Source organism: Lissotriton vulgaris, chromosome 1_1, assembly GCF_964263255.1.
Source record: "Lissotriton vulgaris chromosome 1_1, aLisVul1.2, whole genome shotgun sequence".
NCBI classification, from domain to species: domain Eukaryota; kingdom Metazoa; phylum Chordata; class Amphibia; order Caudata; family Salamandridae; genus Lissotriton; species Lissotriton vulgaris.
The window spans coordinates 1,326,968,478-1,326,992,714 of NC_141685.1; the positions used below are offsets into that span (position 1 = coordinate 1,326,968,478).

General features: G+C 47.0%; 1 protein-coding gene across 1 annotated transcript in view; it reads right to left on the minus strand.

Annotated features, from left to right (window-relative positions):
• LOC147749100 (retinol dehydrogenase 7-like) overlaps positions 1-24,237 on the minus strand; it is a 294,855-nt gene that overhangs the window by 50,084 nt on the left and 220,534 nt on the right. Inside the window, exon 3 of the mRNA XM_086966186.1 lies at positions 3,247-3,505. Coding sequence (XP_086822312.1) covers positions 3,247-3,505 — 259 coding nt within the window. The remainder of the gene's footprint in view (positions 1-3,246; positions 3,506-24,237) is intronic.

The window sequence follows — 24,237 nt, forward strand, 5'->3', positions numbered from 1 at the left end:
CAATCAAGTCTCACCTGTTTAATCCTTTTTGTATGGTTCACCTTTTGGTGCCCTTCGCAATTGTCCCACCCCTAGTTTCACGGATGAGGGGAGCAGCAGACATGCGAAGTCAGCAGGGCTTGAAATACCGGGACAGGGTCGAATAGTTCGAGGCTGGTACCCGAGTCCAGGATGTCGTGCAGTTCACAAACATTTGAAATGCTGCCCGCTTGATGCCCCCCTGCATCCGGGACCTGTGACTCGTGCCCGCATTAGTCCTTGTATGTGCGCGGGAGGTTGACATTGCCCAGGAGCGTCTGTCTGGGGTGACCCGGTCGCTACTCGCACGCACACCACAACACCATGCGTGCAACGTGCGTGGAGCGCGCGTGCGCTGCAGGCAGCAGTTGCAAACAGGTGAGTTTGCTTTCACTTCAAACTGTGGCGCAGGTGCGGCACTGGTGGCCCGCTGCGGCAACCTTTATAATTTATTTGGGGGCTGGGGGCACTGACTGACAAAGTGTCAGACAGTGAGTGTCCCCAAATAAATCATAAAGGCCGCCGCAACGGGCCACAAGAGCCGCGCTTGCCGTCTCCAAAACAGTAGCCCCTGGGGTGGTTCGCCCACCCCTCCTAGCTACGCCACTGTAACTGCACCTTGGTGTACATCACACAAGACATGGAAACACTTCCCACATAGGATCACAAACCAAAGAAAACGCTTCCAACCACAGACCCTGCATGCCATAGCTTGCTGACCATGTAGGTAAGTGCTTCTGTGCCACAAATTGGGTTAAGAAGCGCTATAAATGCTGCAACACAATGCTTCTCCTTTCTTCATTATCACACATGACAGCACCTTGAAATGCATCAGTTCAGAGCGTGCACTGTACGAAGTCTCTCCTATGCAACTATAACGCTCTATGTGCAGGAATACCAACCAAGTTTTTTTTAAGGACAACAAGGGAACCCAAAGGAGTCAGCAAGGGACCTTGGGAGTCAATACTATTAAGGCAACAGTGGTCCCTCACAAGCATTAATATTTAATCAATAAATATAGACGAAGTTGTTACTATATTGCAAATGACATACCCAGCCGGGCAGAGGTCTTGGTATTTACTTTTCAGTCAATGTAAAACATAATTCACACACAGTATGCAAGACAGGGCACAAGCCTGCACCCAGTTTATCACACAGCCAAAAGGGAAACAATCAAAAGGAAACAAACAAAAGGGCTTATAGGCAAAAGCTTAGCATTCTATAAACTTGTTAATCGCACAGTTTAGATTATGAAACAGAACAATATTGACACCTTCACACTTTTAGAGTGCATATAAGTAATTCCATGTGTATAAGGTGCACATAGTTGTTCACGGCGTTTCGATCCGTTTACCACATTGCACAGATCTCATCAGGACATGTAATGTATGCCTAATAGTAAAACAGCCTCATTTGCCTAAGGAGAGAAAGGGAAGGAAAATACCAGAAAGCAAACGTAAGAAGAATTAGGAAGTAACGCATGTACTCGCATACATAGCGTGAAATTGGTGGACATGCACTCGGTGGGGGTAGGCTTGGAGTAAGATTGACTAGTACGGAGTGCTGAGTGTGTGATACCTAAATGCAGGGGCAGAGGAAAGAATCACGGGCGGTGCACGTCGAAATCGGGAATAATACATACGGCGCAAGTGTGGGACAGAACCAAGGTAGGCTTAACAGGGAAATCTCAACTAAGGGAGATACGGAAGAATGACCCCCCCGCAGAACGTGAATAATATATATGTATGCGAGTACATGCGTTACTTCCTAATTCTTCTTACGTTTGCTTTCTGGTATTTTCCTTGAGGCTGTCTTACTATTAGGCATACATTACATGTCTTGATGAGATCCGTACAATGTGGTAAACGAATCGAAACGCTGTCGACAACTATGTGCACCTTATACACATGGAATTACTTATATGCCCTCTAAAAGTGTGAAGGTGTCAATATTGTTCTGTTTTATAAAGCATTTATAAAGCATTTTATATGCGAGTATGCACGTTGAAATCACAGGGCCTTACTTGCACTGAGCCTTACTTGCACTGAGCCACCTCGCCAACTTCCCTATGCAGTGACTAGGCTAAAGACATGCCGATCTGCTGCAACTTTCCGCGCACCCATCGCGCTGGATTAAAAGGTATGTGCGTGGTTCCCAGTAGGCAATTCAATAATGCTTGCGCCACCTGCACTATGCAACTACCAGACTTTCTGTCCTGCTTCTCCACTCCGCGCACACGCCGTGCAGGATAAAAAGCTCTGTGCCATTCTGTTTCCTCTGAGTGCCAATTTACGTTCTCTAAACAGAAATATCATAGTTGATTGTCATCCTTTGCCTGGGTTACAGAAGATGCTGGCAGCTGTTGGTGGTGCTTCATGTTCACATTGGGCCCAACTGATATTTACATTTCCACGGTTCACTCTTGTTTAACTATTTCAGGCCTATTATGAAGAGTCATGGAAAAGTAGAGAGAACAAGCAGTGAGTCACACCTTGGCTACATAAGGAAGATGTTGGAGGTCCTAATACCCATTGTAGTTTTTTAGCCTTGTGTTAAGGAGGCAGCAATGAAAGAATGGCTTTCCCTACCACAAAATAATGGTTATCTTTGGCTTCATCAAGTGACCAGTAGCACCACCAGGCAATTAGTTAAATCACTTGATAATAGCGGAGGATACCCATCAGTCGCGGGACTCACCTAACCGTAACAAATATAGGAGCTCATAGTGAGCCCTTCTTGGACATTGGTCTTGGGTAAGGAAGATACGCCATGATGAAGCACGCTGGCACATGTGGATGAGGGTCCAGCATCCTTATTAACTGCAGATCTGTATATAAAATCATTCCAGGTGAAACAAAATTGACAAAGACAAGCGAATGTTCCATATCAGACATGGGGCTAGAGTACTCTATTTTTGTTACATACATGATAAGGGAAGATGTACAAATGCCCCCATAATATGCCTCACTCCCCTTTAGTAATTGCAGAAGAGTCTCGCCTTTCACACTGCAAGGTTCTCCATACAACCAGGAAAATATGGAGAGATGCCCGAAGCCATGTTTATCTACCAGTCTGTGCCTATGCTGGTCTTTTGCTGGACACACACAGGTAGAAAGGCTCCAGAACATCTCTGAGCTTCTTGTGGCATCATCTTCATGCTCACATTTTGAAGAACCACATCTTTTTACTGGAAGTAGCCAGGAAATTATGGTATTGGGAAACTCTCACCTCAAGCTGTCAGAGAAAGCTTCAACTCCAAATTTGGAAATGCAATACCCGCCTCCTACTGAGGCCAGCCTGCCAGCTCCACTGGCCACATTGATGATCCTCCCACGAGCCTTCCTCACAAGGGGTATTAAGCCAAGAGTTACATCGATTACCCCTACCAGGTTCACATTAATCACTTTCCTGAAGTCGTCCAGTGTCAGCCACTCATTGGGAGCTATTGGCATTCCAATCCCAGCGTTGTTCACCAGACCCCAGAGCCCTGCAGGGAGAATAAGATTGATTAACAGCATTGCATAGAATTTTCATAAGAGGAGGACAGAAGTGAGAGGTAACTGATCAAACCTTACCTCACTCAGTATACACGACAAAGGAAACATTATGCAGCCAGCACTTTTCAATAAAGGGGATCTCTGTAAAAAGAATCTCCTCTATCACGCACACCCTGTTCACAAGCACTACTTAAAAGTGTTGTTCTTTCCTTTTATTGTAAGGTCCTGGTGATATAGTTAAAGTCAGCCTTGAACTACTGTCTCTGCCTTTTGTTTGACTGATGTAGATCTTCTTGTTTACAATCTGCGGTGGATGCACCACAAGAGTCAATGCATTGAACTGCTTCTACATAACTGCCTAAGCATTAGTGAGTGTGTTTAGGAAAGACAAGGGAACCCAAAAGGTATGCCATAGGGACCTTGGGCAGTATCATGCTACAAAAACAGTGGTCCCTACTCGTGGACACAATGGTATACTGAGCTAATAATCACACACCTGATAAGTGTTATGTCTTTTGTCCAGCCGGACAAGGAATTTATTTAACAATTTTCTTGATAAAACTGAATGAACACATTAATAACAAGTGGGCACAGCCGTGACCCACAACATTCAGACAAAACAACGAACAGAATGGTAAAAGGAGCAAAGCAAAAATATGTCTGTGTACTTGTAGTCAGTGTTACAGACAGATTGTTATAACCACACCATTGCATTTCACAATATTTTAAATGTCATATTGCATAAGGGTTTTTTTTTGGTCGACGACGTTTCGATGCCTAAGTTAAATGAGGGGCATCATCATCAGGACAAAAATATAGTCATTGTTGTCTTTAAATATTACACTGCCTTTTAAAGCAATTGGGTATTACAACAGGCAAATCATCGGATCAGCAGATACCATGAACATAGAAGGAATCGGTACTGCCTTGTCCAGCGTGGAGAGTCGTCTGGATCGGGAGCGTAATAGCTCGGTATGCAGAAGTCGGCGGTGCTGTGGCTTGGTAGTTCGGGCTGGACTGTTCCCATGAGGCACAGGGTCAAGGCTGATTTGCATGTAGCCATTGTCTGACCTAGGGTGGTGTGGAGTGCAAAAAAACGATGGATTTAGGCCCAGATCTTTGTACTGGGGTGAATGTAAGACATTGTTCTGCATTCTGTCCATCAACTGTGTTTTTTGCAATTTTCACCCTGAGTGGGCTGGGTATGCTCAGACGTGAGTCCCAGGCTCTCCACATCACTGGAGTCAAGCTATCCAAGCTGAAGAAGGCTGATAGCCAGAAACCGGTCCTTGGATGCTTGATTCCGGTCTAGGAAAGACATGGCTTGGTAGTTCGGGCTGGACTGTTCCCATGAGGCACAGGGTCAAGGCTGATTTGCATATAGCCATTGTCTGACCTAGGGTGGTGTGGAGTGCAAATAAACGATGGATTTAGGCACAGATCTGTGTACTGGGGTGAATGTAAGACATTGTTCTGCATTCTGTCCATCAACTGTGTTTTTGCAATTTTCACCCCGAGTGGGCTGGTTATGCTCAGACGTGAGTCCCAGGCTCTCCACATCACTGGAGTCAAGCTATCCAGGCTGAAGAAGGCTGATAGCCAGAAACCGGTCCTTGGATGCTTGATTCCGGTCTAGGAAAGACATGGCTTGGTAGTTCGGGCTGGACTGTTCCCATGAGGCACAGGGTCAAGGCTGATTTGCATATAGCCATTGTCTGACCTAGGGTGGTGTGGAGTGCAAAAAACCGATGGATTTAGGCCCAGATCTTTGTACTGGGGTGAATGTAAGACATTGTTCTACATTCTGTCCATCAACTGTGTTTTTTGCAATTTTCACCCCGAGTGGGCTGGGAATGCTCAGACGTGAGTCCCAGGCTCTCCACATCACTGGAGTCAAGCTATCCAGGCTGAAGAAGGCTGATAGCCAGAAACCGGACCTTGGATGCTTGATTCCGGTCTAGGAAAGACATGGCTTGGTAGTTCAAGTTGGACTGTTCCCATGAGGCACAGGGTCAAGGCTGATTTGGATATAGCCATTGTCTGACCTAGGGTGGTGTGGAGTGCAAAAAAACGATGGATTTAGGTCCAGATATTTGTACTGGGGTGAATGTAAGACATTGTTCTCCATTCTGTCCATCAACTGTGTTTTTTGCAATTTTCACCCCGAGTGGGCTGGGTATGCTCAGACGTGAGTCCCAGGCTCTCCACATCACTGGAGTCAAGCTAGCCAGGCTGAAGAAGGCTGATAGCCAGGAACCGGTCCTTAGATGCTTGATTCCGGTCTAGGAAAGACATGGCTGGGTAGTTCGGACTGGACTGTTCCCATGAGGCACAGGGTCAAGGCTGATTTGCATATAGCCATTGTCTGACCAAGGGTGGTGTGGAGTGCAAAAAAATGATGGATTTAGGCCCGATCTTTGTACTGGGGTGAATGTAAGACATTGTTCTGCATTCTGTCCATCAACTGTGTTTTTTGTGAAACGAGTCATGGCAGACCCTGCGGTGCGAGGTTACCCAACAATCAATCCATCAGAGTAGTTATAAAGCGCACTACATACCCGTGAGGGTCTCAAGGAGCTGAGGGGAGGGGTGCAGCTACTGCTTGAAGAGCCAGGTCTTGAGGAGTCTTCTCAAGGTGAGCAGGTCTTGGGTCTGCCTTAGGTGGGAAGGGAGGATGTTCCAGGTCTTGGCGGCGAGGAAGGAGAAGGATCTGCTGTCGGAGGTTGTTCGATGGATGCGGGGTACAACGGCGAGGGCGAGGCCGGTGGAACTGAGCTGGTGGGCGGGGGTGTAGAAGCTGAGTCGGCTGTTGAGGTATGCTGGTCCGGTGTTGTGTAGTGATTTGTGTGCGTGGGTAAGTAGCTTGAAGGTCATCCTCTTCTCGACGGAGAGTCAGGGTAGGTTCCTCAGGTGGGGTGAGATGTGGCTGCGGTGAGGGATGTTGAGGATCAGTCGGGCAGAGGCGTTTTGGATGCATTGCAGTTGTTGTAGGTGTTTGGCCGGTACTCCTGCGTAGAGTGCGTTGCCGTAGTCCAACCTGCTGCTGACGAGGGCCTGGGTTACTGCATGCGGAGGGTTTTGTAACAGGAGGAGGAGACAGCGTTGACCTGATTCGCCATGCAGAGGGAGGAGTTGAGTATGATTCCTAGGTTGCGTGCGTCGTCGATGGGAATAGTTGCTGTTTCTAGCGTGGTCGGCCACCATGAGTCGTCCCAGGATGAGAGGGTGGGTCCGAGGGTGAGGACCTTCATCTTGTCCTAGTTCAGCTTCAGTCGGCTGTTATTCATCCATTTGGCGACGGCCTTCATTCCTTCGTGCAGGTTGGTTTTAGCGGTGTGTGGGTCCTTGGTGAGGGAGAGGATCAGCTGGGTATCATCGGCGTAGGAGATGATGGTGAGGTCGTGTTGGCGGGCAACATAGGCGAAGGGGGCCATGTAGATGTGGAACAGCGTCGGGCTGAGGGCTGAGGGAGGATCCTTGGGGTACGCCGCAGGTGATGTCAGTGGCTTCGGAGCGGAATGGGGGAAGCCGGACGCTCTGGGTCCTGCCGGAGAGGAAGGATGTGGTCCAGTCCAGGGCCCTCTCTTGGATTCCGGCTTCTTGGAGGCGTGTCTTTAGTGTGCTGTGGCAGACCGTGTCGAAGGCGGCTGACAGGTCCAGGAGGATGAGGGCAGAGGTTTCACCGTCGTCGAGTTGGATCCTGATGCCGTCTGTGGCGGCGATGAGGGCTGTCTCGGTGCTGTGCTTTCTCCGGAATCCGGACTGGGAAAGGTCTAGGATGTTGTTGTCCTCGCGGTAGCGGGCCAGTTGCGTGTTGACGATTTTCTTGATGACCTTCGCTGGGAACGAGAGCAGGGAGATGGACCGGAAGGTCTTGTGGTCCTTGGGGTCCGCCTTGGGTTTCTTGAGAAGGGCGTTGATCTCGTCATGCTTCCAGCATTCCGGGAATGTGGCAGTCTCGGGGGAGATGTTGATTACTTTCCGCAGTTGGGGTGCGATGGCTGCGTCGGTATTGTTGAAAATGTGGTGTGGGCAGGGGTCTGCCGGCGATCCTGAGTGGACGGAGGTCATGGTTTTGCGTGTTTCATCATCGCTGGCGTTGGTCCAGGAGGTCAGGCGTTGATGCGGGTGGTGTTAGCCCCTCAAGCTACAGCCTGTAAAAGGCTCTGATGGCAGAATAGTAGTGTCTTTAGGACTGTATTTGTGTAGGCTATTTGTGATGGTTATTATAACAAAAAATACCAGTAGGTCAAAGAAAACGGTAAACTGTCTGAAACTATGTGTTGGTTAGGGAACAGTCACAAAGTCCATATTGAAATGATACGTGGTGACCATCAAATGATTCCCATCAGATACCCGTCCTGTACCGCCCTACATCATTTGGGATCCTTCAGCCGAAGGAAGTGATGTACAACCACTGAAGATTAGGTGAACTGTAACCCAATCAAGTGGAAAGGAACTCAAATGCGGTAGCTTAATTTGTGTGGCATAAGGAGGGTAAACTGACTCGCAGTGCAAAAAGTGTGTTAAAGTAACAGTGCTTGAAAAGTGAGTGATTTAAGGTTGGGTTGTGGAAGTGGAAAAAAATATATTTTAATTGTATCCTATCCACACCCAACAATAAAAACAGTGCAAGGTAGTGTTTATACAAATAACTACTCAGATGGATTAAAGGTCAACATGTTTCTGCGGTTTATTGTTGGGTGTGGATTGTCTTCAGTGGTTGTACATCACTTCCTTCGGCTGAAGGATCCCAAATGATGTAGGGCGGTACAGGACGGGTATCTGATGGGAATCATTTGATGGTCACCACGTATCATTTCAATATGAACTTTGTGACTGTTCCCTAACCAACACATAGTTTCAGACAGTTTACCGTTTTCTTTGACCTACTGGTATTTTTTGTTATAATTACGGTACAGGGGATGATATCATTGTATGGTCACTAAATATTCCCCATTGACCCTCCTTATTGTTATTCGCCTATTTGTGATGGTTACCCTCTGTGGTCCCTTTTCGTGTAGTGTCAAAGATGTCAACTGGAGTGTTTGGATTTGAGAGCCAACTTTATTTGCTGTTGGCTCATTTCATAAAACCACCATTTGGTTACAGGACAACTTGCCTATTCAAAATTAATGAGGCAGGTTGCAATTTTTTACTCCTGTAATTGGCTATAAACAAAAAAAATGGCTTCCTGCAAGGAACAGAAGACCACCATCTGTGTTTGCATTTTTTCAAAAAGGAAACTTGAACCCAATTCCTTTTGGGACTACTTTGCAAATCAGTAACCACCTCCTTTGTGGAGTTGATAATTAGTCAATGGTTTGTGGTGGCAACCAATAGACACATGCCATGCATACCAAATCCCAGCTTGGAAGGAACACCTCTTTCACGTCCCTTCCAAACCGTAATTTGATATGGGTCAAAATAACCATTTTATGTGTCCAAACAACTTTAACAACTCATTAAATGAGTTTTCTACATAACAAATGGGGATTTTGCAGTCACAAACCCAGCAATTTTTCGAATCGTATGGTTTGCAATCGAAAAGTTCTTTAGTGCATCTGGCACGAAGTGTCTGAAGTGGCTATCCAATCTAGAGATGTCCCATACATAAATGCTCTTTGGAATTGCTAACCTATGGAATGTAATACAAATATATGGCTTAAGTGGTTGCTCACTCTAAGTAATACCCAAAAACCAGGAACCTTCTCAACCAAGAGGAAACACCATAACCAATTGCCTTAGGTGGTTGCCCGATTTTGAGAACGTAAAAGAGCCAAGGGCCTTTAAATGGTTACCTCATCTAGATGAGGTGAAATACCCAAGCGCTTAATGCCGTTACCCAGTCTAAAGAATGTGAAATACCCAGGAGCTTTAAGTGGCTGCCCTATGGAGAGAGCTTAAAGCTCACAAATCCAGTGGCGGCTGGAGACATTTGAAAGTGGTGAGCCGTAAAAATTTCCTGATGAGGGCACGATGGCGAGCGAGCCTGTCTGTTATACGGGGGGGGGGGGTTGGGTGGAGTTACCAGTCGAAGAAAATTTTGAAAAAGAGATGGAAAATGGTGCATTTTTAAGCAAATTTGAAAAAGAAAGAAGCTTAGTAAGGCAATTGTGAAAGTGTACTTATGACAATAAAGAGTTTTTATATGATAATGATGTAGGTAGCTGTTTATTCAGTAGAATCACAGTTCACCTCCCTGGTCATTGACACAACCTCGTGCCCTACTATGGCCCAAGATCTAAGACATAAAACATGGTATATCATATAGAGTAAATATGATTATTTGATGGATCGATCTGAGAAAAATGATAGTCTTACCAAGACTCTTTTATTACTACGCCAACATCCCTGTATATGTTTCGGGAACTGGAAACTTCGCCCAGGAACCTTATTTGGAACACTGAGAGACCACGTGTAGCGCTGACAAAGCTTTATGCACCCACAGATGCTGGAGGCCTAGCTGTTCCCAACCAGGAACTTTATTATCTTGCGGCGAAGCTGCAATGGGTTGCGGGATGGCTAAGCGGGAGGAATTTGTGTGACACGGCCACCGACATTACGGTTTGGACCCCTACACAAATCCATGCGTTGTTTCACCCCCTGGCCAAGCCTCCCTGCCCATCGCAATTACATCTTGCAGTGGCACGCAAGTACTTTATACGCAGCCTGAAACTTACCCGTGAAGTGAGGCCCTACGCCCCGGTGCTCTCATTGCTGGGGATGCCCAGGGACGGCGGGGTGGTAACAGAGACTATGCTGGAGAAATGGACGCAGGCTGGGGTGGACACGGTAGGCGACCTATATGCGGACGGCACCCTAGTTCCTTTCGAGACGTTAGGCAGAGTAACGGGCCTTCCTGCCGGGCAGTTTCTCCTTCATACATCTCTCACTCGCACATTAGCGCGCACATGGAGAAACATCTCCGAGGAGTTACAGACGCACCTTTTAATACAATACCTGCATGTCATGGGGAACGGATCCCATGTAATCCACTGGCTGGCGCAGGCTCTCCTGACTCAAACGCAAGGCTCCACCCAACAGCTGCGTGACAAATGGGCGATAGATAGGGGTAGGGCGTGGTCGGATAAAGAATGGGCAGTAGTGCTGGCCGGCCCTGTCAATATCCCACGTAACTCCCGTTTTAAAACTATACAATTCTACATCCTACACCGCGCATACCTCTCCCTGGATAAAATCAATAAATACTTCACGATCAACACCTCCGCTTGTCTGAGATGCTCCCTGGTAGGCGTGGGTCTTATTCATATGCTCTGGGCCTGCCCTCACATACAAACATACTGGCACACGGTGATAACCCTGCTGCAGCAGAGCGCTGGCGACGGCCTCCAACACACATGGGAAGCCTGTCTACTAGGACTGTACAAGAGAACAAAACATAATAAAGTCCCACTCGGTTTTGGGATCTAAGGCTCATCATGGCTAAACGGCTACTTACTAAGCACTGTACGAGCAGTATACCCCCAGATGTAAGATACTGGTATACCTCTTTTGGAAATTGGGCAAGAGCAGAGAGCGCCACCCTCCACAGAGAGGAAACAGCGGGCCTGAGAACAGTCCCCATTGCGCAGCTCTGGGATGACACCCTGAAGTCCTTTCAACAGGCGTGTCTGAACCAGGGAATCGCTTAGCCAGCCTTCCCCCACCGAGCCCAGTCTGGGTAGAGAGTGGGTCAGAGAACTGTATATCCCCCTTGATGGCCCACGGCTTTGTACATGCACACAACACCCCTCGCCTATACCATGGGTTATCGCCTCTATTCCACACGGCAGTGGCCCCCCAAAACCCTCCCCCTCGACGCTAGCACCTCAGTGCTTGTTAGCCGCTGACTAATTGCCCCCCAACCCACGGGAGATCCGCGCCGCACAGGACGCTTGCCCCTACATGCCCCCCACACTGGAGCCGACGACATACTTCCATGGATCCCACAGATGCACCTCCTAGCCCTTTGATTACTCATTTTCTCCATTCTTACACACTTTTTCTTTTTTTAATGTTATTACCTCTCTTCCCTTTATCTAATTTCCTCTTTCCCTAGTTGGTTATGTTCTGGTGTCACTATAGTTTTCCATATGACACGATTGTTTCAATGTTATGAATAATGTATCTGATGTCAATAATTCTCTGCTTCATAGCACCTCTTTTACGTAACCATAAAGGATGACACACCTTATGTGGAATGTACGTACTGACCTGCAGGAGACACATAACTGAACATATATGCCACTCTTTGCATCACAATCATATACTTCAGAGCACAATGTTATCCGACCTTTGCGGCCTCACACTCTCTACAGTAATTATATGGACTCAAGTGGCGTGATGTGTGACCAACGTCCTGTTATGTGATATAAACGCAACGGATTACCTCTGTGACTATCAGGGACCATAAGATGTATTATTTGTTTATTACGTTGACATGCATTGCAAATAAGTGCTAAAAACTGATTATAAAAATATTCAAACAAAAAAATTATTATTTGATGGATCGAGGCTGAGCATTCAGTACCCATGTAAGAAGCCGTTTTTTCATTAGTACACTCAACAGTCACCAATTCCAATTTAGTACTCCTGTCCCAGGACTGTTTGGTTCAAGGAATGTGTTAAAATTGGCTTGCAGCTCTCGGATTTCTCATGAAAGGGTGGGGAAGCTTGGTATTTTTAAAATCAGGGTAGAGAGCCTCACCTGTAAGAAGCACAAATGAGGCTTTATGGTCATGGGTGGAAAATTAAAGTGCAATGGTTGTAGAGACGGACATCAACCCCTTCACATTGCCACCCTGTATAGTCATAGACAAACCGTGGTTTACACAGGATGAGGCATGGATGTCGTAGCCTGCACATTGCCTACGACCATGCACTTGACCGAGAGGAGGACTATTCAATCAATCAATCAATCAGAGTACTTGTAGAGCGCGCTACTTACCCGTGAGGGTCTCAAGGCGCTGAGGGGAGGGGGGTGCTGCTACTGCTCGAAGAGCCAGGTCTTGAGGAGTCTTCTGAAGGCGAGTAGGTCTTGGGTCTGTCGTACGTGGGTAGGGAGGGTGTTCCAGTTCTTGGTGGCGAGGTAGGAGAAAGAACTGCCGCCAGAGGTCGTTTGTTGGATGCGGGGGACAGCGGCAAATGCGAGACTGGCGGAGTGGAGCTGGCAGGTGGGGGTGTAGAAGCTGAGTTTGCTGTTCAGTTAGGCTGGTCCTGCGTTGTGGAGTGCTTTGTGGGCGCGGGTGAGGAGCTTGAAGGTGATCCTCTTATTGACGGGAGCCAGTGTAGGTCTCTCAGGTGGGGGGTGATGTGGCTGCGGCGGGGGCATTGACGATCAGTCGGGCGGAGGCGTTTTGGATGCGTTATAGTCGTCGTAGGTGTTTGGCTGGGATTCCTGCGTAGAGTGCGTTGCCGTAGTCCAGTCTGCTGCTGACGAGGGCTTGTGTCACCGTTTTTCTTGTTTCGATCGGGATCCACTTGTAGATCCTGTGGAGCATGCAGAGGGTGTTGTAGCGGGAGGAGGAGACAGCAGTGACCTGCTTAGACATGGAGAGGGAGGAATCGAGGATGAATCCTAGGTTGCGTGCATGGTCGGTGGGTGTTGGTGCTGCTCCCAGTGTGGTCGGCCACCAGCAGTCGTCCCAGGCTGAGGGGGTGGGTTCGAGGATGAGGACCTCCGTCTTCGCGTTCAGCTTCAGCCAGTCGGCAACGGCCCTCATTCCCTCGTGAAGGTTGGTTTTGGGGGTGTGTGGGTCCTTGGTGAGGGAGAGGATGAGCTGGGTGTCGTTGGCGTAGGAGATGATGTTGAGGTTGTGATGGTGGGCCACTTGTGCGAGGGGGGCCATGTAGATGTTGAACAGTGTCGGGCTGAGGGATGAGCCCTGGGGGACCCCGCAGATGATGTTGGTGAATTCAGATTGGAAGGGTGGGAGGCAGACGCTCTGGGTTCTGCCGGAGAGGAAGGACGTGGTCCAGTCAAGGTCCTTCTCTTGGATTCCGGCTTCTAGGAGGCGTGTCTTTAGAGTGCGATGGCAGACCGCGTCGAAGGCGGCCGACAGGTCCAGGAGGATCAGGGCTGATTTTTGGCTGTTGTCTAGTTGGCGCTCGATGTCGTCTGTGGCGGTGATGAGCGCTGTCTCTGTGCTGTAGTTTCGTCTGAATCCGGATTGGGATGGGTCCAAGATGTTGTTGTCTTCCAGGTGGCGGGCCAGTTGCTTGTTGATGATTTTTTCAATGACCTTTGCCAGTAATGGGAGCAGGGAGATGGGCCGGAAGTTCTTGAGGTCCTTGGGTTCCACCTTGGGCTTCTTGAGGAGGGCGTTAATTTTGGCGGGCTTCCAGCTTTCCGGGAATGTCGCTGTTTCGAAGGAGATGTTGATGACCTTCCGTAGTTGGGGTGCGATGGCTGCGTCTGATTTGTTGAATAAGTGGTGTGGGCACGGGTCTGATGGAGTTCATTACATTGCGTGTCTCATCGTCGTTGACGTTGGACCAGGAGGTCAGGTGGGTGGCGCTGGTGGTGTTTCCAGGGGAGGTGGAGCTGTTGTGGATGTCAACGATCTTGCAATGGAAGAAGATGGCTAGTGAGTCGCACAGTTCTTGTGAGGGCGGGATGTCGTTGGCGTTGGCGCTGGGGTTGGAGAGTTCCTTTACAATGCTGAAGAGCTCTTTGCTGTTGTGTGCGTTGTTATCCAAGCGGTCTTTGAAGGAGGATCTCTTGGCAAGTCTGATGAGGTGGTGATGTCTGCAGGTGGCGTCCTTGTGGGCTGCGTGGTTGTCCGGTGTGCATTCGTGGAGCCGTATTTTCTCCAGTTTCCGGCATGCGCGTTTGGAGGTCTGGAGTTTGTCGGTGAACCCGGTGGCTCTCTTGCTGGCATGGCTGTTTGAGGGTTTCTTGAGCGGGCGAGGGTGTTGGCGCAGTCGTCGATCCACTGTCTGAAGTTGCGGGCTGCGGTGTCTGGGTTGGTGGGTGGGTTCTGGACGAGGGGGGTGATCAGCTGGTCTTCGGTGACTTTGCCCCAGCAGCGGCGAGGCAGCTGTTGGGTGCGGTGGTGCGTGGTTGATTTCTTAAAGGTGAAATGGATGCAGTGGTGGTCAATCCAGTGGAATTCGGTGGTGTGGTCGAAGGCGACGTGGGTGCTTGTGGAGAAGACGGGGTCCAGCAAGTGGCCGGCGGCGTGGGTGGGTGCGGTGATGAGTTGTCTGAGGCCGAGGTTGGCGAGGTTGTCAATCAGGGTGGCGGAGTTGGTGTTGTTGTTGTTCTCGAGGTGGAAGTTCAGGTCCCCGAGGAGGATGTAGTCCATGGAGGCGAGTGCGTGGGTGCTGGCATGGTCGGCGACGGAGTCGTGGAACTGAGCCCGGGGTCAGGGGGGTCTCTAGATGAGTGTTCCTCTGAGGATGGTGTTGGGGTCGGTGTGTTGAGGGTGTTGTCTGTGTGGGTGGCAACCTTGAGGGTGGACTTGTGGGGGCTCAGGATTGGTGGCATGAACAGAGGGCAGTAAAACTGGCTGTGGCTGATATCCCTGTTGTAGAACTGACACGCTGTGTTGCCTTCAGCACATGCTGTGTGGCTATTTGATTTGGTCTCCCTGAGCCAGCGCATGCGCTGCTCTGCGAGAAATTTAGTGAGTGGCTTTTTGAAAGTGCTACCAGAGGCTTTTGCTGGCCTCAAGCTTGCGTTCACACGTGCAGCCGCCATGTGGTTTCTGTCAAGGCTCATTAAGCCTTGCGTGACTCTCTCCGCTTTGCAATTCCCTCCCCCACCACAGATTGCGTCACTCTGCTGGCTTCCATTCCCCCCGCCAATGCTTGTCTCGGGGAGTTGTGAGCACATTCTTTCATCGTTCAGTTTGACGGACCACTCATAATTGCTTTAATATCATGCACATCAGTTTGCTGCCTCCAGGTGGGTTCTGTTAATGGTCCTCGAGTTGTTTATTATCTGGGTCCGTGGGTATTGATTCTCGTGGCTTCTGCAGTCGCAGGCCTTTCCATTCAGTGTCCTTTGAATTGCCCCTCTCACTTGGCCATTTGTTTCAGCTGTCTGTCTGTCCATAAGGCCTGCAGATGCCCAAGACCAATGCAGCAATTACTTTGTCGGACATTTGATAGAACTTGTTTAGAAGTTCAAATGCTATGCATGAAGGAAAGGAAGCAGCCACCGGTTCCTTATTTTGCTTTGGCAGAACTTGTCCATCATTGGCCAAAATTGTTGGTGTCTGGCTAATGTGGCCGGTGCGAGATTTCGAAAGAGAGTACATGAAAAAACAGTATAAGTTATTTTTTCTCATTCTCTTGCAGCTTTTAACACTCTTTAGTTTCTTAGCAACAGAATTTAACTAAAACAGCCCGTGACCTACTTTCTTCTTCCCTGTTCCGCTGGCCTCTTCTTGCCCCTTCCCTCCCCCCATCTTTGTCTTCTGACGTTTTCTTGTTTTTAAAATTATTTTTAATACATTCATATAATTGTGTTTCAACTGTTCACGTTTTTTTATTACAGCAAACTTTATTTCTATTAACTTGTTTTTATACTGATGGTTTTTTAATTAGTTGGGCTCTTAGAAATCGATTTCTATCATTTTGGTTTTTTTCTGATTTTACATTCTACAATCCCTTTAATCCCTTTCACCTACTGGCAGAATTTAGCAGGAGCGTCCAAGGAGTCGGGCAAAGAAATAACATTCCAGAATAAACTTATGCTCATAAATATGAGTTGTTTAATCTTCAATATGAGAACCCACGATCACAGACATCCACACGGGCCAAAGTATCAGCTGTATTGGCATCTCAAAGATGAACACCCTGGAACCCCACAACATTTGAATACTAGAACCCCACTTACAAATTCAAGTGCATAACAAGCATTTGTGAAATGAACAAAGAGGACAAGCAATGCAAAGTATATATTACTCTGGACCAGCTTCACTCCTGTTTATTAGAGAGCTTGTGCTTGTTGATACCACATACTCATGCGTAGGCGGCAAGCTTCCATCCCTTTGTGTGCTCAACTTAGCCTATTTTTTATTGGATCCCAGCTCTAAGGTTATACGAAAAGGTTTGGCTTTTTTCATACTGTTATTCTGGCCGTCTCCTCCTTTCTTCAGATATGCAAAGCTCTTGTTTTAAGCCACATACATCCTGCTACTCTCCATGGCCAGCACCTGACGCACTTAACCTATGCATTTTAAGTACACCTATGCTCTCATTGTGACCACTGGTATTAAGTCGCTCCTGAACATCCCGGTGTGCATGCAGAGCAAATATGCTACACTCGCGGAAGAGACATTGGATTTCTTTACTAGAAAGAAAATTCAGCTGTTATTACAGGATCTGGATCACCAAGTCTCACTTCATGCTGATGAAGTAGTGTGGAACCCCCCTTCCTGATCCTCTCTCCCTCCCGACACATAGAACTTACCCCCATTGAGTCTGCGCAAGTGGTGCTAGTAAGCTTCAGGAACTTGAAAGCATGAGACTGTGAGACCATCTACCCCCAGTACCAGACAACTTGTTTTAGTTGGCCCCTGATGTCATGGTGTAGCAGTGAAATGCCCAGGAGCAGCCAACCCCAGGCATCAAGTCCTCTGTTCCTTAGACTACATTGCATTGCTGAGTCAAAATTAGGTTATTGTCTGAGGAATGAGGCCCAGAACTTCTACTAAAGGGAATGTTGGAGCCAGTCTTTCTGTCTGAGTGTTGCTGCAGTGCTGTTGCACTAATAGGTTAAGTTGATCTCCCTCAATTGGGTGTAGGTCTAGAACCACCATCTCTCGATGCTCAGGTGAGTCTGAACACTTGCCATGGAGGGTCTAGTCTAACTCCCCCTGATAACAGTCTCTGTTGCAGTCCCAGTCTTCCATAGGCCCCTATCCTCCACTCTTTCTATTGAACTTGATTCCAGTGCTAGGATGGTGTATGCAATGGCGGAGAGCACCACCCGAGCTCCAACTAGTGAGTCTCAGTGAAGATGGGAGTACAGGAGACAGGCCACCCATAATTCTTAAGAGTACCCAGAGTCCACCATTAAGCATAGGCGTTACAAAAAGAAGTGGTGCTGCAGAGTGGTGCTATAGAGTGGTGTTGCAGTGTGGTGCTGCAGAATGATGCGGCAGAGGGGTACTGTAGAGTAGTGCTGTAGAGTGGTGCTGTAGAGTAACTGTAGAGTGGTGCCGTACAGCTCTTCAACATAGCTTAAAAACATTGCAAAAGTCAATCGCTGTGGCCAAAAACTTACAAAGGTCCCAAAGGCGAGACCTATTGGCTATGCCAATGCTTGTCTCATTTACAATATTGGCTGTGAAATCACAGTGCACTGCACACACATCTTGTGCTTTCTTTTCTGGCGCAGCTTGGCTGGCTGCGTCACTCCGGATCTGCTTGGGTTGTGTTAATGAAAGGGAGGAGCCTCGCTGGATGAGGAATGGCCTTGTCAGCAAGGAAGGCAGACGTTCAGCCATGAAGCAAGTGCTTCGCCTTCCTGAAGACAAAGATTCTTTAAAAACTGTAAACAATAGCTATCTTCACAGGTGGAAAATGCTAAATGCAACCTAAGGCACTATGACTCGATAATAAAATTTTAAAACGGGCATAGCAGTAATGGATAATAATAAACAGTATTCGAAAAAAAAACAATATCAATAATAATGATGACATCAAATTAAAAGTGATGAAAATATAAGTCTTGAGTCACATTTTCTTTCAAAATACTAATGAAATGTTCCCTTTTCAGTCCCCCTCTAGACAAAGCACAAATGGCTACTTCAAGTTTGAGAAGGCCCAGTCGCGTAATAGTCGACCGTTTCTACACAATGTCCAACAACCCTGCCACTTAACTACTTACACAGGAAGCAAAATAACTGCATGCATTAGGCGGTCGCCACAGTGAATGAATTAATGAAATATTTATTGCATAATTACCTAAAATCATTGCAATTACACATATGTACAGACAAGTTCAGGTGATATTAAGAACACGATGTAGAGAACGTAAATAAATCCAAATGGCGAGTGCCTTCAGTGAGAAGGCGTCTCCATTCATTGCAGCAACAAAGTGATAGATGCCTCCACAGGGTCTAGTCCATTCCTCATTTCTAGTTCTTGGAGCTTCCATTGGCACTGTGTCTGAGACCCCGTGGGTGTTTCCTGGTATGCAGTATCGTTTTGAAGGAAAATATGGGCCATTTTACAATCAAAAGACAGGTTAGATAGCGAGTAAATCGTTAATACCAGCCCTGATTTCTTCCAACTGATTAAAGCACCCAAGAATGTACAGGTGCAGTGGGTATATGAGCCTACATTTGTCATATGATGGAAATTACCGGCCATTTAAGGCTGGATCTGGTACATGACCAAAGTATCTGGGCACATGAGGCCCTAATACAATACAAAATAAATATGGGGCGGTCGAACTCCCGGGGAATTTCCTGCTACGGTGAGCCTCCATCAGTATGATGGATGCTCAGCGTAGCAGGAAATCTCCCCTGACGAAGGGCTAGACCCGAAATGCATTGGGGAGTCTATGCTACCTGACATTCTGTTATACAAGTTGAAAGCACAATGACTATGAATTTTTTAAATATGAGAATTATCATATGATGAAAGAGGACAATGAATTGAAGAATAAATCTTCTAATTGAAGTTCAAATTTGATGAGATGTATGTTTACTTGATGTACATCCTCAACGAGCATAATCGCCATCACAGAGTGCTTTGTGAGTTCGTCCTTTCTCTGTAGGAGGACGTTATCGAGTCACATGAGGCCCTACTCAGACATCCAGGCCTCTACCTTGACATATAGGGCTGAACATAAGCAATGCGGACATTTGTTGGCAGATGATGGATATACCTTAGCATGAAAGGCTGCACTGGGGCTTATGAGGTTGTATATGGACATGTGAGCCTGTGCTTGGCATATCATAGGAGTACCTGAGCATTAACACAGAGCTTTGGAATGTGAAGCTATACTTTTATGTTTGAGGTAATATATAACCACAAAGCTATAACTATATTAAATGACTGTGTGGACATTTGAGGCTATTCTGGGTTTAAGATGACTAGTCAAGTCAATAACTCTTTATTCTGCCAATATAGACCATAAATGCCCATATGAACACCCAAATATAACATAAGTTAAAATTCAGTACGTATTACACCGGTACATACAAACGTTCTTTAACATGAAGATACGAACAAAAATGTATAACACAAACATGGCGCAGAATAGAAAACAATTTCATATTCGTTACTAGCATATGTACTAATGTAGCATTTTTTTGTGAAAATCGCAAGTTAAAACACAACTAAAACAAGCATTTGCAATGCAATAGGTCCCACATTTAAATGAGTTTGAACTATTGGCATTGTAAATGACAATGCCTTTTATTTATGTTTTAGTTTTTAAAACATTAATGAAAGACATTGTCATTTATAATGCCAATAGCTTAAACGATCGCAAATGAGAGACATATTGCATTGCAAATGCTTGTTCTTTTCTTCTAGCAGGACAATTCATTTTCTAGGAGTTGAATACAACACAAAATCTGGGAAAAATTCTAAAGGAAGAATTTCTGCTCTTTTCTCCATAAATGTCTACTATTCCAGAAGAATCCATTTATGTTTTTAGAATTGTAAAATCGTTGTTAGCATCTGCGGCATCCTGAGTTTCCTCGGTTTTTTATGACGACGATCTCTTCTGGAGAGCCCTTGAATTGTGGCTCAAGTGGCCGGTGTGGAAGGGGGAGTACAAGATTGTCATCACTCATGAGAGGAAAGCTACTAGCAGTGGCGTTTAACAGAGATAATGCAATGGGCAACGGTCCCTTTCCAAACATCTGAACCAAAATTCACCATCCGGATGTGTCCATGCATAGGAGGGGGAGGGCAAATGGAACGAGAGAGAGAATGGATGCATGTAAAAAAAGAGATTAAGGGAGAAGATGAAGGGGGTGGGAATGGTGTAAACATATTGCCCGGACTGCTTTTGGTAAGGAAAGAGGGCTAAAATTAGTTTTTTTAATATAAGGGGACGGTTTCATCGATATTAATAAAAGTGATATGGTAATGAAAGATATACACATTATCATATAAGTTGACTCCTGCTAAAGACATTACCACTATTGCTCAATTTTTTATCTCACCCCTTACTAGAAAGGAACCTTCTTAGAATCTGACCTTGATGGCACAATGCCCTAGCAATACACTTTGAAAACATCAAAGTGTACTTTACTGGCAAGAAAATGCTCTCCGGAATGTACCCTTGAAAATTCAGATTTCAAAGTCGGATTTTTGTTTTTTGTGCATGCCGTAAAACTTAGCTCCGCTTTTTGAAGCCACACAGCTATCACAGCAGCACAGACTTACTGTAATATAAACATGAAGGTGGAGCTGACTGAATAATGTATGCGCGCACTTGAAAGCACGAACCAGTATTTGCCTAAGGCGATAAGTTCCTCTATTTCACACAAGGAACAAAGAAAGTGCCAAAGGTGAGTTGGATCCGTGTGTCAAGTGAAAAAAAAGTAAACAGATAAGTGAAGACATACTTGGCCAAAAAGCTGTCTCGCTTTCCCTCTCAAATACACTGCAACAGTGAGCGCTGCGATACATTAATAGTGGTTGCGGTGTGTGTCATTTCTGTGGAGAATATTAGGATCCACTTAGCGTCATTTCCCTTTGTGGATTTGCACCTGTTAGATGCCGGGGACATCCCTTTTCTCATCAGCTCATCCCAGGTAATAACAAAATGATGTGTCTGCGATTTAACGACGGCAAATGAAATAAAATTGCCAAGGAATATACCGGGTGGTGAGAAGAGCCTAGTTTGCAGTGATGAAAATGTGCTATAAAGGCGTAGTGATTACTCGAGAGACTATCACGTCTCAGGTCTTTTCATGAGAGATTGCTGGAAAATGCAAAGCAGAGAAACGCGCCCACGAGCCAGGGTAGCTGGAAGAGCTCGAGAATAAGTTATGTTTTGAGGCTATAGCTGTCCAGTCCTACTGGCAGCCGCTGCATTTTCCTACCTAGCTCAGTAATGCTCTTGTAAACAAGCACGGACTAATGCTTACATGTGATTCTACAGTTAAATCGCCCTCACAAAAATGAATATAGGGAGACCGAATTTAAACCTTAAATCATCATTTTAGTAAAGTCTCGCATGGGATGCTGCTCTGTTCGCAGAACACAATAGAAGCCTTTCACAACATTTATTTTTCTCTCTTCTACCCAGAGCGGGAGAGAAAGAGCAAATCAACTAAGGCGTGCAGCCAGGGACATTCACAGTAAGCATAGCTAACTGTAAGGGGGGACATTTTGTGTTTATACACTTTTAAGGGGCACTTATTTAAACACAGTTGGACTTAAGATAGAGTGCACCCCACGGTCAATAAAGTGCATTGCTCAACTATCACACACACAGCGAAAATATCTCAAGGATGTCCATGCCCTCATAGCCTTACCTCGGTGACTCGACCGCGGCCGCCCGCTCCCTTTGCTCAGGGACTGGGCGTCTCCGGCGCTGTGGTTTAGGGTGGGGAGTCTGGAGCAGCAGCCACGTTAGAGCCAGGCATACACGTACATTGACAGAAGACAGCAAGCAAAATGGCGAAGCAAGAAGCCCCCTCCCCCCTTGGACGCTGAGTGAGATTAGTCAGAGCAGCGCCAGCAGAGTACATCCCGGGGTTGGCGAGCCCTGCCACCTTCGCACATGGTGTCGGGGGAGGGGCCCAAAAACAAAAAAAACAAGCATAATTAAACGGTGGCCATGAAATGGGAGCCACGAGGCTGAAAAAAAAAACATAAATAAACGGCAGTCGTGAAATGGGAGCCGCGAGCGTGAAAAAAACCCCCATAAATAAACGCGGCCAGTCGAACAGAGGAGCTTGACGGGGGTTAGGGGAGGGCAAAACCTCCGTAAGCAAGTAGAAGCAAATCGCGGCCGTAAAATGAAAGCCGCGATAAGAAAAAGTAGTCCCTAAATAGACAATTACAGCCCAGCAGCGTAAGTAAACAGTAGTTAGTCAGTGCTGCTTCCTGGAAAATTGCAGCACAAAGGAAGTGACGTTTCGCATCCCAAACCAACCATAATCAAGATAAGAAAGAGCAATCCAATGTTAAACAAATGGCGAGCAGCAGCACATATTAGCTGCCAATAGGTGGAGTTCCACTCAACATTTAGATTACTTTATGTCTCGCTGAGACAGCGCATGCAGCGCATGCGCTGTCAAGGCGAGACATACAGAATGGTGGTTTCAATAAGCAATGAAAAAGGGGCTCATCCTAGAAAATATTTGGCAACTTAAACCTCTGTTTTAGGTCTGCTTTGTTTTCAAGAGATGTTCGGGCCACCTAAAAACCGTCTAATCACATCAATTAAAAATCTCAATTATGAAACCTCTACAAAAATTAACATTGTACTGAAACGTATTCCACAACATACATTTGTATAAAGTGCAAGTGCATTGTTACAGTATTGAGAACACAAAGTGCAAACAAAGGTCATCCCCTTCCCTGGCCCTTCAAGGCACCATCCTTAAGGATGTAAAAATAGCACAATAGGACCACTAAATAATGAACTATCAACTTGGTTAATTTTAAAAAAGAAAATGAAAGCTCTCTAGTCATTCAATAGCTTTTACCTGCTTCTAAGAACACCGGCAAGGAAACTTGAGAACACCAAGGAGACCATGGGGGAAGAAAGCATTAGAAGATACAGCAAAACTGGTCTTACGTATGAAACCTGATTATTTCCTACATTTTATGCAATAAAAATCACTGAAAAACCAAAAATGTATAGTGTCTTGCTCAGAATAATTGTCACACAAGCACGTTTTATATCTTACGGCTTATGAAATCCTTTGGGGACCTGTAGACACCAGTGTATTATTTTGTGCTTGAACTTTGTCAATAAAAAAGGACGATGGGCATTAATAGCAGTCAACAAATAGAGTTTCCCACGAGGACGTGTTTTCGGCAAAATATACTGTTTTCACAGTAGGTTTAGAAGCTCCTTTCCTCTCTTTCACATTGCCACCTAGATAAAAACATATTTATGGGGGGGCGTGGCCAAGATGGCGACGGAGTAAGACGTGCCTGCGAGCTCCTCCGGCGCCTCGAGCCCTTCATCGCCTTGTATAGCTGTCCTGGCGCGATCTTTGCTCTGGAATCGACTTTGCTGAGGTGCCCTGATTGCTTTTGAGCCTTTCCCCATCGAGTTACGACCAAGAACGGTGGACTTAGCCGAGGCGGCGACGCACGAGGTTGGTGCGGCCTACACTGCATCACCCGGAGATCTTCGGCTGCCATTACCCGGGGGACCCTGGGCCACCGCGACCTGCGGAGAAGAACAATCGCAATACAGGACCCCCTGACTGGGACCGTCCCGAGCTTAATCTACCCCCCTGTGGATCATTTCGGCTAACGTCGTCTGGACGAGGTGGCGGGGAGGCGCCGACCTGTCTGGCGGCTGCTGGACAGCGCAGAGGGACGAGAGGAGAACCGGTGTTGATCCGACCCTACCCCATACAGCTCGGGGGCGATTCAACGAACATTGAGCGTGCACGGCGATCGCTGTCCCCTGATAGCTCCGGCCTCCCGGTGACGGCAGAGCGGGGGTCCTGGCGGGTGCGAGGGAGCGTGGCCTGATCTCCTGGGACGCCCCTGGCAATCGCGGAGCGCGAGGGGGCTAGCCGCGGCTCCCCATCATGACGACGAGGAACCG